Source organism: Platichthys flesus, chromosome 7 (genome assembly GCF_949316205.1).
Source record: "Platichthys flesus chromosome 7, fPlaFle2.1, whole genome shotgun sequence".
Taxonomy (NCBI): Eukaryota; Metazoa; Chordata; class Actinopteri; order Pleuronectiformes; family Pleuronectidae; genus Platichthys; species Platichthys flesus.
The window spans coordinates 2,854,586-2,872,227 of record NC_084951.1 but is presented as its reverse complement, the minus strand read 5'-3'; the positions used below and the strand labels follow the sequence as shown (position 1 = coordinate 2,872,227).

The window sequence follows — 17,642 nt, the reverse complement described above, 5'->3', positions numbered from 1 at the left end:
CTCAATCTTCTCACCACTGTGCTGTCCAACTCCAGTGTCTATGTCAGACTGATGTGGTGAAATGTTAATAATCAAATTATCAAAATGATTTGGTGGTTCAGATATTATTGACTGTAGGCTGCCAGTTGCCAATCACTGCTGCGGTTTATCTAAGGGTGTAGAAGATGACCTATTAAACTGGCTCCACAGACTATCAGCATGTTGCCAAGCCTACACGGCTGCTACAAAGTTCTAATCGACTCTTTATATATCTTTACTAATATTCTTCAAATCCAATTTGTTAAAATTGCACCAAAATCTGTACACTACTTTACATTAGACAGTTTGTGAGATTCCACACACAGACAAAATAGACAGATGTTTGTGGAATTACTTGTTGGATGAGTCCATGACAAGGTGCTTATCACCACTTCCTTGTTTGGACTGATCATATAATAACTTACCATTCCTCCACATTGACAAAAATTCTGTGATTCCACTAAAAGTAGTAAAAGTAGTGAGATGAAGTTGTTGGAGATCATTGGTGATGATCACTGTGTTTATATCTCTCCTGTCACTACCTCAGTGACACAATCTATCAAAGAACATAAAGTTGAACTGTAAACCTATCACTGGATCGTCTATTCTAGAGTTGACTGGCCGGCCCTGTGTGCTTGTTGACTTAAATCACTGTACCTCTTCCCTGTTTATCAACACACTGTGAATCTTTTTCTGCCTCCTTATCTCTTGTCTCAACTATGTGGTTATGTCATCGTTGATAATAAGCTTAACTCAGGCAAACTCGTTTTTTTTGTAACTCCAAAGAAAAATAAGAGATTACTTTATATCTTCCTGTAGACGGAAAATATAATGTTTGCGCGTCATTTCTTCCTCTTCTTGTCTTGCATCACACATTTCCCAACTGCAACTTGTTCACAACACAGCAACAACAGGACTCTGTGATTGGATCCTTGTTGGATGGTTTTTGAACAAACCTCCAGTGTATCTCGAGGTGGTGGCTCTGTTTGCTATTCCTTGGTAATCTGCATGTGACTGGGCTTCCCTACACAGTCCCATCCCTTTAGACAGAACTTCTTGTTATACTGAGCTTGTCTTGTTTCTTTACTACAAAATGTTCAGACTTAAGTATTGTGCTTGTATTAGAATAATTCTCTGATAGTGTCGGTGCAATTCAAGAACGTTTTATTCATTTAATTGTTATTGTTTTACTGATGTAAGGACAAGCCCCATAGAAGCCATAGATAGTTTTAACAAGGTCAGAAACAATAAACTGTCAGAGCTGGTTTTGTACTCACATTCATAACAATCTATACAAACACCAACAGAGTATAACTTTTGGAGTCTCAGGGGTAAACTTTGTTAGAGCATAATCCAATACAGTTTAAGTCAATGATGATTCCTTCATCAGATGTAATAAATCAATTGAAAAACCATAAAATGCCTCCAAACTGCTTGTGTGATGTCATCAAACTGTGTGGAAGCCCTGACATTCATATTTAACTGGAAACTAGGTCATTTCCACCTTGTTACTCTAGTTGCTTCCTCATTTCCATCATTGAATTGTAGATTGTTAGATATATTTCATTTGAATTAGGCATCTTGTCTTACTGACTGGGATAATAGTGTTGTTTCCATTTTTATGCATAATCAAGCATTTTTATTCAAAAGGAAATAGTTGCAACTTAGACTAAAGCGCCTGAATTTGTACTGAACCCTGAGCCTCTTTACAGTCCAGTGAAGACTGTTTATATTAATCATGTGTGTCCTGGGCCAAAATGATCACTATAAGTGGTTGATTACTGTATATGAATTGCTTAGCTCCTGTTTAATAGTCTCAGAACTTGAGGAATTGATCCGCTTGGCAGCGTGACTGATAGAGACGTCAGAGAGAGGCAGTAAATTACTGACAGAGCTGCTAAAAACTGTAAAACATAACTTCTTAAAGATCCAAATATGTATAAATGGATGAATTAACTAATTAAAACTGAAAGTGGATTATTGATATATAACCAAATTATTTAAACAGCCTATGTATGTATTGTACGGATTTTGACCCAGCCTTTTTGATTCATATAAACAGTTGATCACCATATTTTGACCATTATAAGCGGTGTCCAGAGTATTACGGTATAATCACACAGTATATGAACAACTTATCATGAAGGCTTCTCTGGAGTTGTACTTGGGTGCATAGATCTTATCCTTTCAAAACTGAAGAAGCTTCTTGGATGAGAGATGGAATATTTTCAAGAAACACAACCAACGCCAGTTGCCTAGATGTGTACAACTTCTGAAGATACACAAACAAGGATATAAATAATGAAAGTGTACTGAAACTGGGAATGACTGCTCTGAGCAAATTTGGTGTTTTAAAGGCATCATAAAAAAAAGCCTCCTTTCCACTACTTGTGCCCATAGCTGATTCCTAAAAGCAGTTCCACACAAACTATTTAACACAATAATAGTAGGGTATCTCAATTAAATGTATTTTTTGTTCATTCAATTTAAATTGCTTCTCAAAAAGGGAAAAGGAAAAATCAGCTTTTGTAAATTAGATATTTTAGTTTTAGATTTTCAATCCATTTTCAAAATGTATAAATCATGTTTTACTACATCATTGCTTTTTGTTGAATAAAGATTAATAGTTAATGCAACAAAACTAAATAAATCATACAAAGGATGAATGTGACTGAAAACGTTCTAATCCCAGGGTATGTGTGAATAAAGCCACGTTACTTGCTAAATTAATTAGCAAGTGTTAATTAATATTAACAAGTATTTCCCATTGATAGACTACTGATAGCATTACTGAATAGCGCATTGGAATGCCTTCTAAATAATTCTGGATTAACAGTAACAAGGTACACAGCATACTGAGCCAGGCTTACTCTGGCTTCTCATAATGGAGAGGTCAGAAAAGGTTTAACACACTCAAATATTGAGTGCGAGAAAGAAAAGCCACCTTGTTCAATGGTTTATTAATCTGCTTAGCCTGAAGGACCACACAGCTCAAAATAATACTGTGATGAGTTTTTGCTTTTTCTATTTGAGCAGTAAAAGTCTGACAACTTTATGGGGTGTAAGGGGGTAAATTGACCCCATTAAACTTAGTTAGTTTTTATACAATACAACGCACCACTTGTTTTAAATGAGGGAATATCACCAAACTAGTGAAGGAGGTAATGAATCAGAAATTTTTGACATTTTGTTACTCTGCTCCAGAAACATTTAACCGAGAAGACTTATTGAGAAAGGTCGGATCAATGGCTGTGAGGGCTAGATGCAGTCATTATTCAATAAATAGATGAGTTCGAATGAAAAAAATGATTGGCTTGGGCTGGATGATAGATGATAATAATCTCACTATAATTTACATCAATAGCAATTAAACAACAGTAAAAGGTGATGTATTGAGCAAGCACCATTGGTAAAGCACATCATTGATCTACCTCAGATTTGTAGTTTTTAAAGTGCTTAGAACCACAACCACCACTGAGGAGCAATTATCAGTCTGGAGAGTTGTGATTATCTTAACATTTTGGGGCGGCTGTGGCTGAGGGGTAGAGCAGTCATCCTCTAACCTTGGGCAATATACTGAATTTCCCCTCTCATTGACAAAAGTGCTGCCCATAGATTTACTCTACGGATATGTGTGTGTGAATGCGTGAATGGCAAAAAAACTACTGCCAAGCTCTTTGAGTGGTCATCAAGACCATAAAAGCTCTTATAGAAATACAGACCATTTACAATCATCATGATAATAAATTGTTATTGACTGTTTCATCTTGATAATTTTTGCCAATCGCTCATCCCTATTACTGGTGACCTTATTTTTTTTATTTTTCATCATTTATGTAATCGTTTTGAAAATGTTTAAGCAAAAATGGTAAAATATGCTTTTTTATGCTTGCTCAAATAAGAGGACTTTATTTGGTCTCTGACTTGTTCCTTTGTAAACTGAATATTTCTTGGGTTTCTCCAGCCCTTGGAATATAATTTCAACATTGTATAGATAATAAGTATCTGTTATTATGCTTCCATGCCAACCTGTTATGAAGTTTAAATGTAACAAATAGGTCTGACATGCAGTAAATGTTTCACAATATTCTTTAAGTCAGTCAGTCAGTAACATTATGTCTCCCAGGGGCAGTGTTCACATGTCCCACAATCACAGATCAATTGCTTTGTGGGATAGTATGACCAGAGGCTGCCACAATAATCCATCCTCATATGTGAGACATCCTCATCATCTGTTAAAGCCTCCGAGCTTGTGTGGAAAAGACGAATGGCTGGTTTTAGTTCAGATTGATGGTTAATTCTAAAAACATAATACCAGTCAGGCTTAATGGACTTTCCCAGAGTAAGGTGAAAAAACAATAGTCAGTTGTTTTGCCAAAGAACCAGCACACAGTGAGTTGCATATGCCAGAGTTGAAAGAAACACTTTTGATTAGAGGGATCAAAGATCAACATGTTGATCTTCAGGTTTATGCACACGACCGATTCCTAAGTGTGCCAAGCACTTTTGAGTATAATCACTCAGCAAACAGAGCAAGGGTCAGTGTGTCTAAAAAGAGAGGCAGGAGACCTATGTGACTCACCCCACCACACAATTTTTATTCAATTCAAATTGTTGCAATAGTCTCATAAAGGTTAATGTAGTCATCTACCTACTAATACCACAAGCATCGTTCAGCCTGTCTTCATGTTTTGCTGCAATACATTACACAGTATCAAGCTGAATAACATGCTTTATTTTGAAAAGTTGTGACTATGGTCTGAAGATTGTGTCGATGGCCTAACAGACCTCTTAAATAGTCGATATGCAACGTATGAAAAAATAACAGCAGTTCAGTAAATCATTCAAACTTACATTAGACCACTCACATGAACAATATTAAAGAAAATTCAGTTTTATTTTATGAAAAACATTGACTCTGAAATAAACCAGGTAGGATGAACACAACGTTTTCTAACTTCACTCTGCACCAAAGACTGTTTTATAAAAATACTTCCACACAACGTACAGCACACAAACAATAAAAAGTGTCAGTATAATGTAGAACTGTTGGAGGAGGACTCACTAATGACAAGGAATAATTCTGAACTAGCTCCGGAGCATTAACACAGGACAAGAGAAAAGATCATTACGAGCATTGCCCTGGTTGATTTAATTGCAGTAAGTATGATAAGCATGATAAGAGAAGTAACTGATGAAATGACATGCTCATTCAACATAATGTATCAAAGTTAACTCAACCAGATTTCATTTGATTGCAGAACAAATACTTGATCAATATGAGGTAAACCCCTCTATGTGCTTGTTACATTACATTACATGTCATTTAGCTGACGCTTTTATCCAAAGCGACTTACATTTTTAGAACACTCATCATTTTATGAGGGGCCATCTAGGGGTTCAGTATCTTGCCAAGGACACTTAGGCATGCAGATGGGATAGAGTGGGATTCGAACTGGCAACCTTCTTGTTGCAGAGCACCCGCTCTATCCCGTAGGCCATGCTCTCCTCTGCTTGTGTGTATTTTTGAGAGACACAACAATCCGCACTCACTTGTGTGGGTGTAAACTCTGTGTAGCAATTCCTGCTGGGAAGCAAGCTGTGCTGCACCTTGTCAGAGTCCAACAAACACTCACCATAAACACTGAGTCACACACTTGTATGGACCCAAGTCCCCGGTCACAGCTCCAGCACTCATACCGTTTAAAGCATACCATAGGTTATGATACAGCCTATCCACACACACCTGGGGGGGATAGTTGATGTTTAAACTCAACGTGCACTCCCTTCTTTAAAATCATCTAAAGCTGATAAGAGTAATTGAAGGCCATCAGCACTGATAAGAAATTCAGCCATGCTTTATGTTTCAGGTCACCTTTCAACAACAGAGAGATGAAAAAGAAATGCTTGCTTATAATTTATTTTGATAAACAGCTTAGTTTATGCTTGTTTGGCTCATCCTTGAATTAGTGCAGGATATTAACCCTATACAACTTTTGTCACATATATGTGTCAACAAACTGCCAGGTCCCTTAAGTCTGCATAAAATATGAAAAAGTATGTATTCACCCTTGTACCGGTACAGAAACTCAGGGATTGTATAAAACCAATAATGAAAAATGTCTAACAATATCCAGTCCTGAGCAAAAAAATGCTAGGTTATTCCTTAAAACAACTAGAGATCATTAATAGTGTACAACTGTAGATATGAGTTCATTAGTTTTACTATTGCTATGGTATCAACACCATTGTTTTGTCAGAGTAGCGACTCATCACCAGGTGCAAAATCAGTGCCTGGATTTAATGCCTGTTAACATCAGTGTTTTAACCGATAAGCAGCTGAAACTAACCTTTAATGCTAAAAAAGCAGACAGGTCCAATAATTCACATTGGGCATCATTTACTAACATGTGCACAGAAATGTTGTTACTCGTTAGAAAATAAGTGCGTGCGCAAATTGTCGCCGGATTCATGTCACGTGTGCACCAGCCGGTCTTGTTCTCACCACCATGCGTATGTAATTGAATCAGAATCTTTCTAAATGGAAAGGCGCGTGTCCGCTCTCTTCAATTAGCATACTGCCACACCTCTATTTCTCCATATAAGGACATCCGTTTGTCATGAAGAGAGTTGTGTTCCGAACAGTTGAAGTTATAAGAGACGTCCCCAAAAGGTCAAAACACAATAATCTCACAACAGCAGAAGTTAAAGGCATCGAAGCTAGAAGACACAAAACCCACACTTTTCTGTTGTGTGTCCTCAGGAGTGCCGATGTTTAAAAATAATTAAACCTGGACGGCATAACCAAGGTATTGAATGCTGTGTCCCCTGACCTGCGCTCACTTTACAGTCAAACAATTAACAACAGCAATGATCACAAGTTGTTATGACACACACAGGACTGATGTTTACTTTGTATTTGTTTGAGTCGACAAATGTTTAAACATGCTACACAACACAAGATGTAACGTGACACGCACAGTCAGGACATCAGGGTTAAAGTGACGGGACAATCCGGAGTCATGATTCGACATCTTCGATTAATAACTGAATACACACGCACACACGAACACACACACACACACACACACACACGCACACACACACACACACACACACACACACACACACACACACACACACACACACACACACACACACACACACACACCTGCAGACAGAAGAGTTCCTCCTGCAGATTACGACTTACGCCGTGTTCTAACTTTATTGTTGCAGAACAAGCCAGGCCCAAATAATCCACAAGCATTCATTCAGTAGGTTGGATAGAGATGATGAGGATGAAAGGGCGTTGATTTCATATTTTTTTGTAGATTTGTCTATCTACTATTTTTTTAATAAATCAATGGAATTTTAATAAACTACTAGGCTATTCGGTCTTTTAATCACAAGACACCCTCTACTAAAGCAGGCCAAACGCAGGTTGATCAGACCTGGGTGCATTTCTTTAGCATCGTGGGGCCCAGTTGGGATCTTTCCTCCTGATCCAGAGCCATTAGCTGCAGTGTTCTGCAGTGTGTGATGTTTCTTTCATGATCAGGCGAAGGGCTCGTCAATGGATTTCCAGATCTTTGAGCAACCTGATGATGGATGTTGCAAGGGAACCCGTTATTGGGTGAGGGAAGGAGGTCATAGGTTGCCCTAATCAGGAGGCTAATCCTGCTTGCCTCCATTTCCCACAGGTTCTTCCAGCTGATCTTTCTTTTCTGTACGCTCATCCACTGCCCCTGTCTGAGTGACAGCCTTCGCAAATCCTGCTGCCTCCTCCTCATGCCGGATTTCCAGGACTACCAATTTTCACCGCTCTGAAGGAGTTGCTTTATTCCACTGGGGTCTACTCTGACCTAGGCCCAAACTCCTCTTCCCTGTTAAGCGTGGCCCACAATGTCAGCTTGCCCGATTGCTGCTTTTGCTTGTTGAGTTGCAACTTTGGGTGTCCATTTCGGTACTGTAATCAATGATGGCCCAATAGCCCGTATAGATTTGTATAGATTTGACTCTGAGAGGGTCATCTCCAGCCTTGTTTTGGTACTTTTTAACCCCTCTACTAGACCTGAGATAGGCAGCTTGAGAATGACGTGTCCATACAGGCCGATGTTGCTCAGACGTCTTGGGACTCCTAACCACTTTCTCAGATAGGAGTTGGTCATTTCCTCCATGTTCTCAACTTTTGTGATAGGAACATCAACTACTGTAAGAGGCCACATCAGTCAGGGTAACAGGCCAAACTTTAGTCACCAATGCTTTAGCTTGCCAGGAAGCACGGACTGCTTGATGTTCTTAAGGCCACTGTTGACATCCTGCTTTAGTTGCTGGACCTACTTGCAATCTTTGAGGCTTGCGTCAAAGCATCGCCCACGACTTTTTATAGGTTTCTCTCACACTGTTGGAATGAGTTCTCCATTAATGTAAAATCTATGATCTGAACTCTTACCTTTGCTTATTGAGATGCCAGTGTGAGACTGTACTGGAAATTTACTTTGCATTCAAATATTGTGAGTAAGGTGAGGTATCATGGAGCAGAGACAGGAAACGCTATTGGAATGTCCACAAGCACAATGAATGCAATTTTTGTCCAATCATGTTTGATTGATCAATCAGTCAATCACATTTCATTTGTATAGCCCATATTCACAAATCCCAATTTTTTCTCATAGGGCTGTAACATTGTGTGATATCCTCTGCCCTGAACCCACAACAAGAGTAAGGAAAACTATAAAAAAAATTCTTTTAACAGGGTAAAAAGAACGTAGAAACCTCACAGAGAGCCACATGTAAGGAATCCCTCTCCCAGGCTGGACAGAAGTGCAATAAGTGTAAAGGAGAACATCAGAAAGATAAGGTTATTTGCAGCATTGATTAGAATAAACATTTTGTAGCATAACTTAAGATCAATGAATTGATGGATTATTGTCAGTAATGGTCGAGTATCTGAGAAGAAATATTGTATATCAAGCAGTCTTGTTGAAATCATAGTCCATGCAGCAGCCACCATGATCAGGATCCACCATCAGGATCGGATGCCAACACGATACAGGATCTGCCCTTATTATCAAGATCTGCCACCAGGATTGAGAATCACATCTGTAGTAAAAGTTTTGCCTTGTCCACTGTACTGTGGGTATTTTTTGAATGGATATTGTCCTCCATTGAAAACAAATCTTGTTCTTTCTGGTGCATGCTCGTTACATAGTAACCCTGGGCATTTGTGAAGAAAGCTGTGGTCATCGTTTCCCAAATGCTGTATCACATATTTTGAAAATCCTCACTTTAATAAGGCGTTTGTAATCATTTATAACTCTATTTGCATAAGGACAAGCAGCCCAAGGGGAAAATGTACTTTTGCAAAATATCCACATTAGAGTGGACAAGTCGCTAGTGACATTTTCTGTGTGTGTTTGCTTTCAGGGATATGTTGATCACAGACCTGGCTCCCACTGTAACCTTTGTGGAGTTGTGTGAGGAGGTGAGAACGATATGCAGTGTTGCCAAGCAGCAGCCCATCACACTCAAGTGGATCGATGATGAAGGTGGGTATGCCTCATATTCACACACTGTACATTATTCTGTCTCGCCCTCAGGGTATCTTCTGTGTGTTTTCCTACCACTGCTGAACTCTGACTAAAAAGTATAGTAAATTGAAATGCTCATTTCAAACTGTCCATTATACTTGTTGCTTCCAAGACCAACAATGATGTTCTGCTCAAATACATGGCAGCAAGAGCAGACACATAGGAAGTGTTTCTGTTTGTTTGGTATTTTTTTGTTGCAAAACGTATTTTCTCATTTCAGTCAGATATACATAAGTCAATGAAATAACCAAATTGTATTTGTATTGCTCATATTCACAAATCACAATAAGTCTCATAAGTCCCAACAGGAGTGAGGAAAATTATCCCCAAAACAGAACAACTTTTAACTGGAAAATAAAATGTTGAAACCTCAGAGATAGTCACATGTGATGGATCCCTCTCCCGAAACAGGGAGATGTTAAATAGATGCTGTAAGTAACAGATCACATCAACAAATTAACAATATTCATGAGAAGAAACAGTATCTAAGATAAAGTTTGAGCGAGATGAAGGGAGCAGTAATGACAATTACAAAGCTCTAGGTATTGCCAATACTGGTAGTACATGTGAGTAGGTATATTGTCAGTCTAGGGCAGTGGTTCTCAAAGTGGGGGGAGCGGACACTCTCAAGGGTGGGCGCAATGTCACAGACCAAAAAAAATAAAAAATAAAATAAAATTTTTTAAAAAGACAGACGACCTGTCACTGGTTAGTGAGAGCTCCCTCAGTGGCGAAATGCAAGGGGCTGGACTAACACAAGCAAATCAAATACTGTTTCGTTCCAGGAGTGTTATCATTTGAACGCGAGTTGCAGAGAGCAAAGACTCACTCTTTCCTTAGTAATACCTTCCTCCACTTGCAGCAGGGGCGTCGTTAGGCCTGTTTTAGGAGGGCTGAAGCCCCCCTTTCTTTAATTAAACTATTGTTTCACATGGACAAGTTATTTAAAACTCTAACATGCTACATATGTGAGTGCGTTTCTGGTTTGTATGTTTTCTCCCCCTTCAAATTACAATCCAATAGCCTCTCATCATACTTAACAATAAAAGGCCGGGCACTAGGACCTTGGGGAGTCTGCATCGCTGCTGCGCTGACTTTCTCGCTCTTCCAAGTAACGTATCATCAAGACAGCAGGATTACAGCCAAGGAGTTTAGCTCATAGTACATGATACACGGAATGAAATGTACAGCACCTACCTCTGTTAAAGGCCCAATTTTGTTAATGTTTTAGAAAGTGTGAAAAACTCATTTTTGGTGGCCAAAATTTGTCAGCGTACCACAGCTTAAAAAAGCCTTGATGAAAACACATCTAAATAAACTAGATTTGTACTTGTATTTTAGTCTGAAACAAAATGCACAAACACATTGTCTTTCATTAAGAGCCATGACATTTTTTTGACAAATCATGGAAAATGTGATTTATCTCACACTTTTATAGAAAGTGATAAAGAGTTCCGAGCTCCACCCCTCCATAAAGTTTCATGGAAATCGGTTGAGTAGTTTTTGCGTAATCCTGCTTATTTACAAACAAACAAATCCAGAGGCAAAGACAGACTCCTTGGTGGAGATTATTATTCAATTACGATAAATATAATCTTATAAAAACAGTATAAGACTTTTAATCGAACATGTCACTGTGACATCGACTAATCATTTTAGCTGTAATTAGGAGATTATATTGATAAGAATGTTTGTTTGTTTGTGTGTACAGGGGACCCTTGTACCATCTCGTCTCAGATGGAGCTGGAGGAAGCGTTTCGAATTTACCATCGAACCAAAACGTCTGGATTGCTGCTGCATGGTGGGCTAGGTCCTAATATTTTCATACTTAAGAATCATTTAATTAACATTTTATTAAAGGCTATAATTGCGTACATAATTTTCAGATCTGGAGATGGCTCGACATTATGTTGATCGTTTGGTGAGGACATTAATGTATAAAGAGTGTGCGTGACCTTGAATTCATTGTGTATCTAAAGCTGTATATTAGTCATAATTGCTGGTAATTTATGGCTGAATTTGAACTTTAATTTCTGTTGTGCTATTCATTTTATTATAGTAACATTTTAGGCCTGCAGGGTTTTCATTTTCATGAACAGCGTTTTTTTTCTCAACAAGACAAACCCCACATTGAATGCGTTTTCTCTTATTGTGTATCTCTTGCAGTTTTCCCCAGTATCCCGGAGCAGCCTGGCATGGCCTGTCCTGGAGAAGACAGTGAGTAAACCAGCTTTGCTTTCACTATTCCCTTTCTAGGTCTCGCCTCACAGCGAGATACCTAATGCTGTGTGCTTATGGGCACTCAAGATCCCACACCTTGTATCCAGCAGCAATTGTTAAACTTGGTTAGGTGCCTATTTAGAAACAAGGCTTTGTTGTAAGTGGAGAGAGAGCTCTATTAACTTATAAGCCGTTTTCAGACCTGACATGAAAGACTTTCTCCAGAGTTTTCCTTTCCCACGTGAAGGACCCAGATTTTCCGCACACAGACGCATTCACAAAACAAACAAATCCTCCGGAGTGTTCAGGTGAGGGGTAGTGCTGCAGGCAGAGGCAGGATGCTGCAGAGATCAGGTGTTTTTGTTTACAGCATATCGACATTGGCGTCTGCGCTTATTACCACACATTCTATTGACATCTTTGTCGGTGTCTGCCTCCAATTTTTCATCCAGAGACATTTGTATTCTATTTATTTTATATTTTATTTTGGGTCTGTTGCTTGCTAGAAATCTCCTGCTTTGTCACTACATCAGCTCCTCTGGACTTGCTGCGGAATTTATACTAGGGGGGGAAAACAGAGAAAGTCTGCAGAAACTCCTAAGGCTCTCACTTTGCGTTTAGACAAAGCCCCTGTGGAGAAAGTCTGTAAGATCTCAGGAATCTAGTGCATGTCTGAAAGCAGCTATAGATGCGAGACCTTCAGCAGCTCTAGTAGACTCCACTGAGTACCAGCCATTTGTCAGTGATGATTAACGATTAACTGTGGTCAGTTAATAACACATGCAGGTTTAATCTGTAAAATGGAATCCCATATAAACTAAGAACATGCAGGGCAAAGAGTTATAATAGAACGGTGCACTTATACATATTTCTTCATACAGGTATGTCGACACAGCTAGACTCATCAGCTGACTCATTCATATGTACCTAAAACCTTTATCTTCACCCTGCAACAAAAATATGAGATGCCCAACCTGCCTTTTTGATCCATCTCAGGGAAACTTAGCAAAAGGGAGGTAGAAGATTAAATGAACTGTTGGGTTTCATGTCAGACTTGTGCCTCTCTTAAAATCTCTTTTAAAGCCTATTTATGGGTCATATAGTCCAGGTACCAATACGTTCTCTACAGCTTACTTGTAACATGTGATAAATAGTAAATGGTCTGTATTTATGAAGTGCTTTTTTAGTCTTGTCCACTCAAAAGACTAGACTTTCCCGTACACATTCATAACTGTGTCTGTTGGCAGCACTTTATCACTCACCAATCACACACTCCAAGCACAACCATCAGAGGCAACTTTGGGGCTCTTGGCCATTTCGGCACGTTCAGACTGGGATCAGACCATCGACCATCTGGTATTAAGACTTGCTGAGCCACTGCCACATCATGTCATTCTGATTAGCTATAGTCATTGGGTCTTTACTTGGTTAACTTTGATGTGTGAATTAAGGCAGCTGTCCAAATCAAACCATCTTGATAGTGCTGACCTTAAGTACTGTATCAGCAGTGATGGACCAATCAGGTGATGCTCACTATTTTGATTGATCAGTCACCAAAGATGGATCTGTAGCAAGTTCCTGAAAAGGTTCTAATCGTATGGACAGATAGAAACCATCAATGAGTGTTACTAATTTGATGGTTGACAAGAGTAGAGGTAAAATGTCACCAAAAGTTAGGGTGCTTTAGGTAACTTTACCAGTGTCAATGTTATGTTTTTACATATGATTTTGAAGGTGTTATTTTAAGGTTAGAAAAGTTGCATAGTGTTGCTTTAATTCAAAACAGTGTCACGTAGTAATATGTTAACTTATTGATAAAGCATGTGTGTGTTCGTCTCAACCATCAATTCTCAGCAAACTTGGTTCGCCTGGAAGGGCATCCCTACATAATAAAATTCTGGATATGATCAGACAGGTTTGGGTGACTACACTCCTGCAGCAGAGAAATGTATGCTTGTTCTATGCTGATACCGCCTGCTGATGTCTCCCAGGGCTGCTGATGGTCATTCTGACTGGCTAACAGCAAAGATTGCTGTCCTGTAGTTCTTTTTCTTTAATTTTCTCTGCCATTCTGGCCAGTGTTTTCTGTGTACTTCTGACCATATTGCTGCTCTGACCTCCTCCAACGAAAATCTTGTAGCTAAAGATTCTGAGATTTAATTAGCAGCATTAACTTTAGGATGATCCTCTGCAAACAATAATTCTATGCAGAAACTTTGTGAATTAAACAATTGTTTGACTCAATGGTTATCACTGTGGGTGAACTCAGCACAATGCACACAGGACACAGAGCTTTGATAACAGCTATGTTATTGCTGTGCACAGTAAACAACACAAGAATTCCACACCATAGTGCACTTTGCTGCCTGGCTGCTCTGGTGCACGGTTCCCCTGTCTCTGATGTGATCTCCATGGATCTACATTTCAGTCCTGTAGTTTTACTCTGTCTCTTTCTCCCTGTGGCAGCTCTGGCAACTTTAAACAGGGTAGTGATAAGCTAACTGGTCTCCTTTGCTCATCACCCCCCTGCTGCAGCTGGAAGTGCTCAGCTGAGTCCCCTCCACTCTCACAGACTCATATTTCAGGGCAGGTGCGTGATGTAGCTGGGTACCTATCACATTTTGTAACCTGTCTCTGTCGGCAAGATGCTTTGTGTGGTTGATGTGTGGAATTCTTTATTTACGTAGGTTTTAAACATCTTTTTACAGACAGGCTTTTTGGTGTCTTGGGGTGTTCCCTGACTTCTGTCCAACAGTCTGTATTTCTATAGCACAGTTTTTGTCTTGATGACCATTTAAAGTGCTTTAAACTCCAGTCTAGGCCCTAAAGCCTGCGCATGCATAAGCATGCGCCGGCCTTTAGGGGCATGCTGTCGCAGGACTCTTTGTCATTCATACTTCCCCAAGCTTCCCCAAGCGTTGCGCTTCTTACAAAGCAATTCCCCGCCACAACACTACGCGGAGTAATGTTTTTTGTCGAAGACGACCTTAGAAACGCCTTCTTTCTTCTTCAGTGATTGTTTATTTACATCGCCACTGTGGCTCCTTGTAGCCTTTTTCTAGCGGACAAATCGGCCAGTCAGTGACGGGTTATAGAAGTGATCATACTTTCTGATCTCTTCTGCCAAACGCTCTTCTATTTGGTCCATATTCGTTCTTCTATATCTTCCGTTGTTTCTGACGGTATTATGTGGCATGAAACCGGAAATGCGAGTCCTGAAAAATGTAGTTAGCAGACCAATCACATCCCTTACGGGCTGCGTAAGGCTCGCAGAGCTTTGCCGTATTGTTAGAAAAATTGGGCACGTAAGCACGTAAGAAGAGATACATAAGCAGGTAAGGGGCCCGGAAGGGTTCTTGCGCTCGCAGGCCCGTGAAAACGCAAAAGCATGCGCCGGCCTTCACCCTTTTACACACACCTACATACAGCGTATTTCTATCACAAATCACTCATACAATATGGGGTCCAGTATCTTGCTCAAGGACACCTTGGCCAAAGTGGTGGAGACTCGAATAGAACCAGCGACCTGCTCTTCCTCCTGAGCCACCTATTTGTTACAATGAACTGTTGGCACTGCCAACTGTTCATCACATATAATTTGTTAGCTTTGCATTTTGTTCCATTTTGTGTTCTAAAAAGATTATTTTTAAATGTTATATCTGTTGTTGCGTAATGTGGTGGTCACATCTCTCTCTCATATACTCCCATGTTGTTTGCTTCACTCCCTGACTGTCTATTTGAGTTGTCAGCATGTTTGAGCAATTTTGGGATTGCAATGTGTGTGTGTGTGTGTGTGTGTGTGTGTGTGTGTGTGTGTGTGTGTGTGTGTGTGTGTGTGTGTGTGTGAGGGAGAGACAGAGGGGGAGAGGGAGAGAGAGAGATTGGAGGGCAGTCCTGTGCTTTTTTACCAGATACAAAACACTGGTTAGCTTTGAGAAGAGTAGAGTGTGACTGTCATTCTGTTGGTAGGTAATGATGGATATACACTTGTACAGTGTTACGCACAAACGCACACCCAGACACACACACTTGTTGTTGATGAATATGAATGCAGAGAGGTGAAAGAATAGAGCTGTTCTTTTGAGAGATGACGAGGGGAGGACGGAGGGTAACATTGTTTCTCATTTATGTTTAGATAGTGTCTGTTTTTCAAGGTTGACTCTGCATTCATATCTCCTGATGAAGCTTGCAGCAGTTTATACTTCGTGTCGATACTGAAACACTGAAGGCTCGGTTCAACCTAATCACCACAAACAACATTTCTTATTTCTCCAAGCTTTGGTGCTCTCGGTTTGTTGGTTTATTGGTTCAAATTGTCTTCCACTGATACTTGTTTGAGCCATCAAAATACAGCGCAGGAGAATTTTGCTTTCTGCAAAATATATTGCTGTAACCTGGACAATGGTTTATGCTTCTGTTATCTAGTACTGTGTTAATGCTCTGGAGCTACTTCAGAATTATTCCTTGTCATTAGTGAGTCCTCCTCAAATATTTCTAAAATATACTGCAACGTTTGTGTGTTGGACTTTGATTTCATCACACTTGGTTTATATGCAATGACGATTGTCAGTGACTTTAATAATAATAATAATAATGATGAAAGTGAATTTGCTTTATTATTATTCATGTCACTGGTTTATACCAGTTTGAATGATTCAAGTGTGAAGTCGATCAGAACGGTCCGTGAAATATGCATACAAACAGACAGATAAAGAGAAGAAAGACATTTGAGGAATTATTAGGTAGATTATAGAAATAAGTAAAGGAGCCTTGTTGCTGCTGGTGGAGCTGCTGCAAACAGACAATTTATTATTTGAAAAACTATCACAAAGCAGCGTAATGATGTGGAACAAGATCCTGAAATAAATTGGGAAGAGGGTTCTTTGATGAAACAACAGACATACAGTCCAGCTATACATTTTGTCCATTGGATTACTGCAGTTTATATATCAGCATTGTTATCAGTGTACCATCTTAATGTGTTAGCTTATTGTGTTAGCATCCTGATAAGAACTTAACACAATGAACCTTGATGGTGGTGGGAATTTCAGCATGGAATCTAATTTGTTTTTCCGAATCATCCTTGACAATTTATAATGAACCTGACTGACAATCATGTACCAGATCCATGCCAAAGATGGTGGGTGACCATTTATGTGACCAAAATAAAAACACACATCAGGGAGAAGCTCAGCCTTTAAGCGAATGAGGTCATGAAAGGTATCTTTGTGAGAAACATTTTGAGAGTTTAAGTTGTAAGACTTATTTTTGTGGTTAGGTTTAGGTTAGAGTAAGGTATTTAGTTATGATGGTTAAGGTTAGGATGGGGAGCTAGGGAAGGTATTATACCAATGAGTTGTGTGTGTGTGTGTGTGTGCAAGCCTGCCTTCCTGTGCATGTGAACAGTCCTCCTCAGTGTGGACACAGAATGATGGATTATGGAAGTGTTTAAAATCCTGGATGATGCGCTCAGAGGATGGAGGCTGCCCAGCATTGAACTGGATTCTCTGGCAGAGCCGCCATCCCCATCCCCATCACCAAGCCCCGCCCATCCCCCCACAGCCCCACCCTTCCTTTTCTGCCCATCACCCCCCCCCCCCACCCCCATCCCTCTCTCTCTCTCAGCTGTGTGGCACCACTGTCTCTCCAGGGAGGAGCCTACAACGCTGCTGCATCACACAAGACACACAGGCGGGTGAGGGGCATAGTATGAAAGTGAACTAGAGGAGAGAGAGGGAGCGTTGTACCGTGCAGATATCAGGTTTTAAGATACAAGGCAGGCACTCAAGGCAGGCACTCCATTTTTTCCCCTTT

The 17,642-nt window shown here is 39.9% G+C and overlaps 1 protein-coding gene across 1 annotated transcript in view; it reads left to right on the top strand.

Annotated features, from left to right (window-relative positions):
* The window catches only part of prkcz (protein kinase C, zeta), a 110,694-nt gene that overhangs the window by 1,001 nt on the left and 92,051 nt on the right, over positions 1-17,642 (top strand). The window contains exons 2-4 of the mRNA XM_062392474.1: positions 9,445-9,566; positions 11,320-11,409; positions 11,775-11,825. Coding sequence (XP_062248458.1) covers positions 9,445-9,566; positions 11,320-11,409; positions 11,775-11,825 — 263 coding nt within the window. The remainder of the gene's footprint in view (positions 1-9,444; positions 9,567-11,319; positions 11,410-11,774; positions 11,826-17,642) is intronic.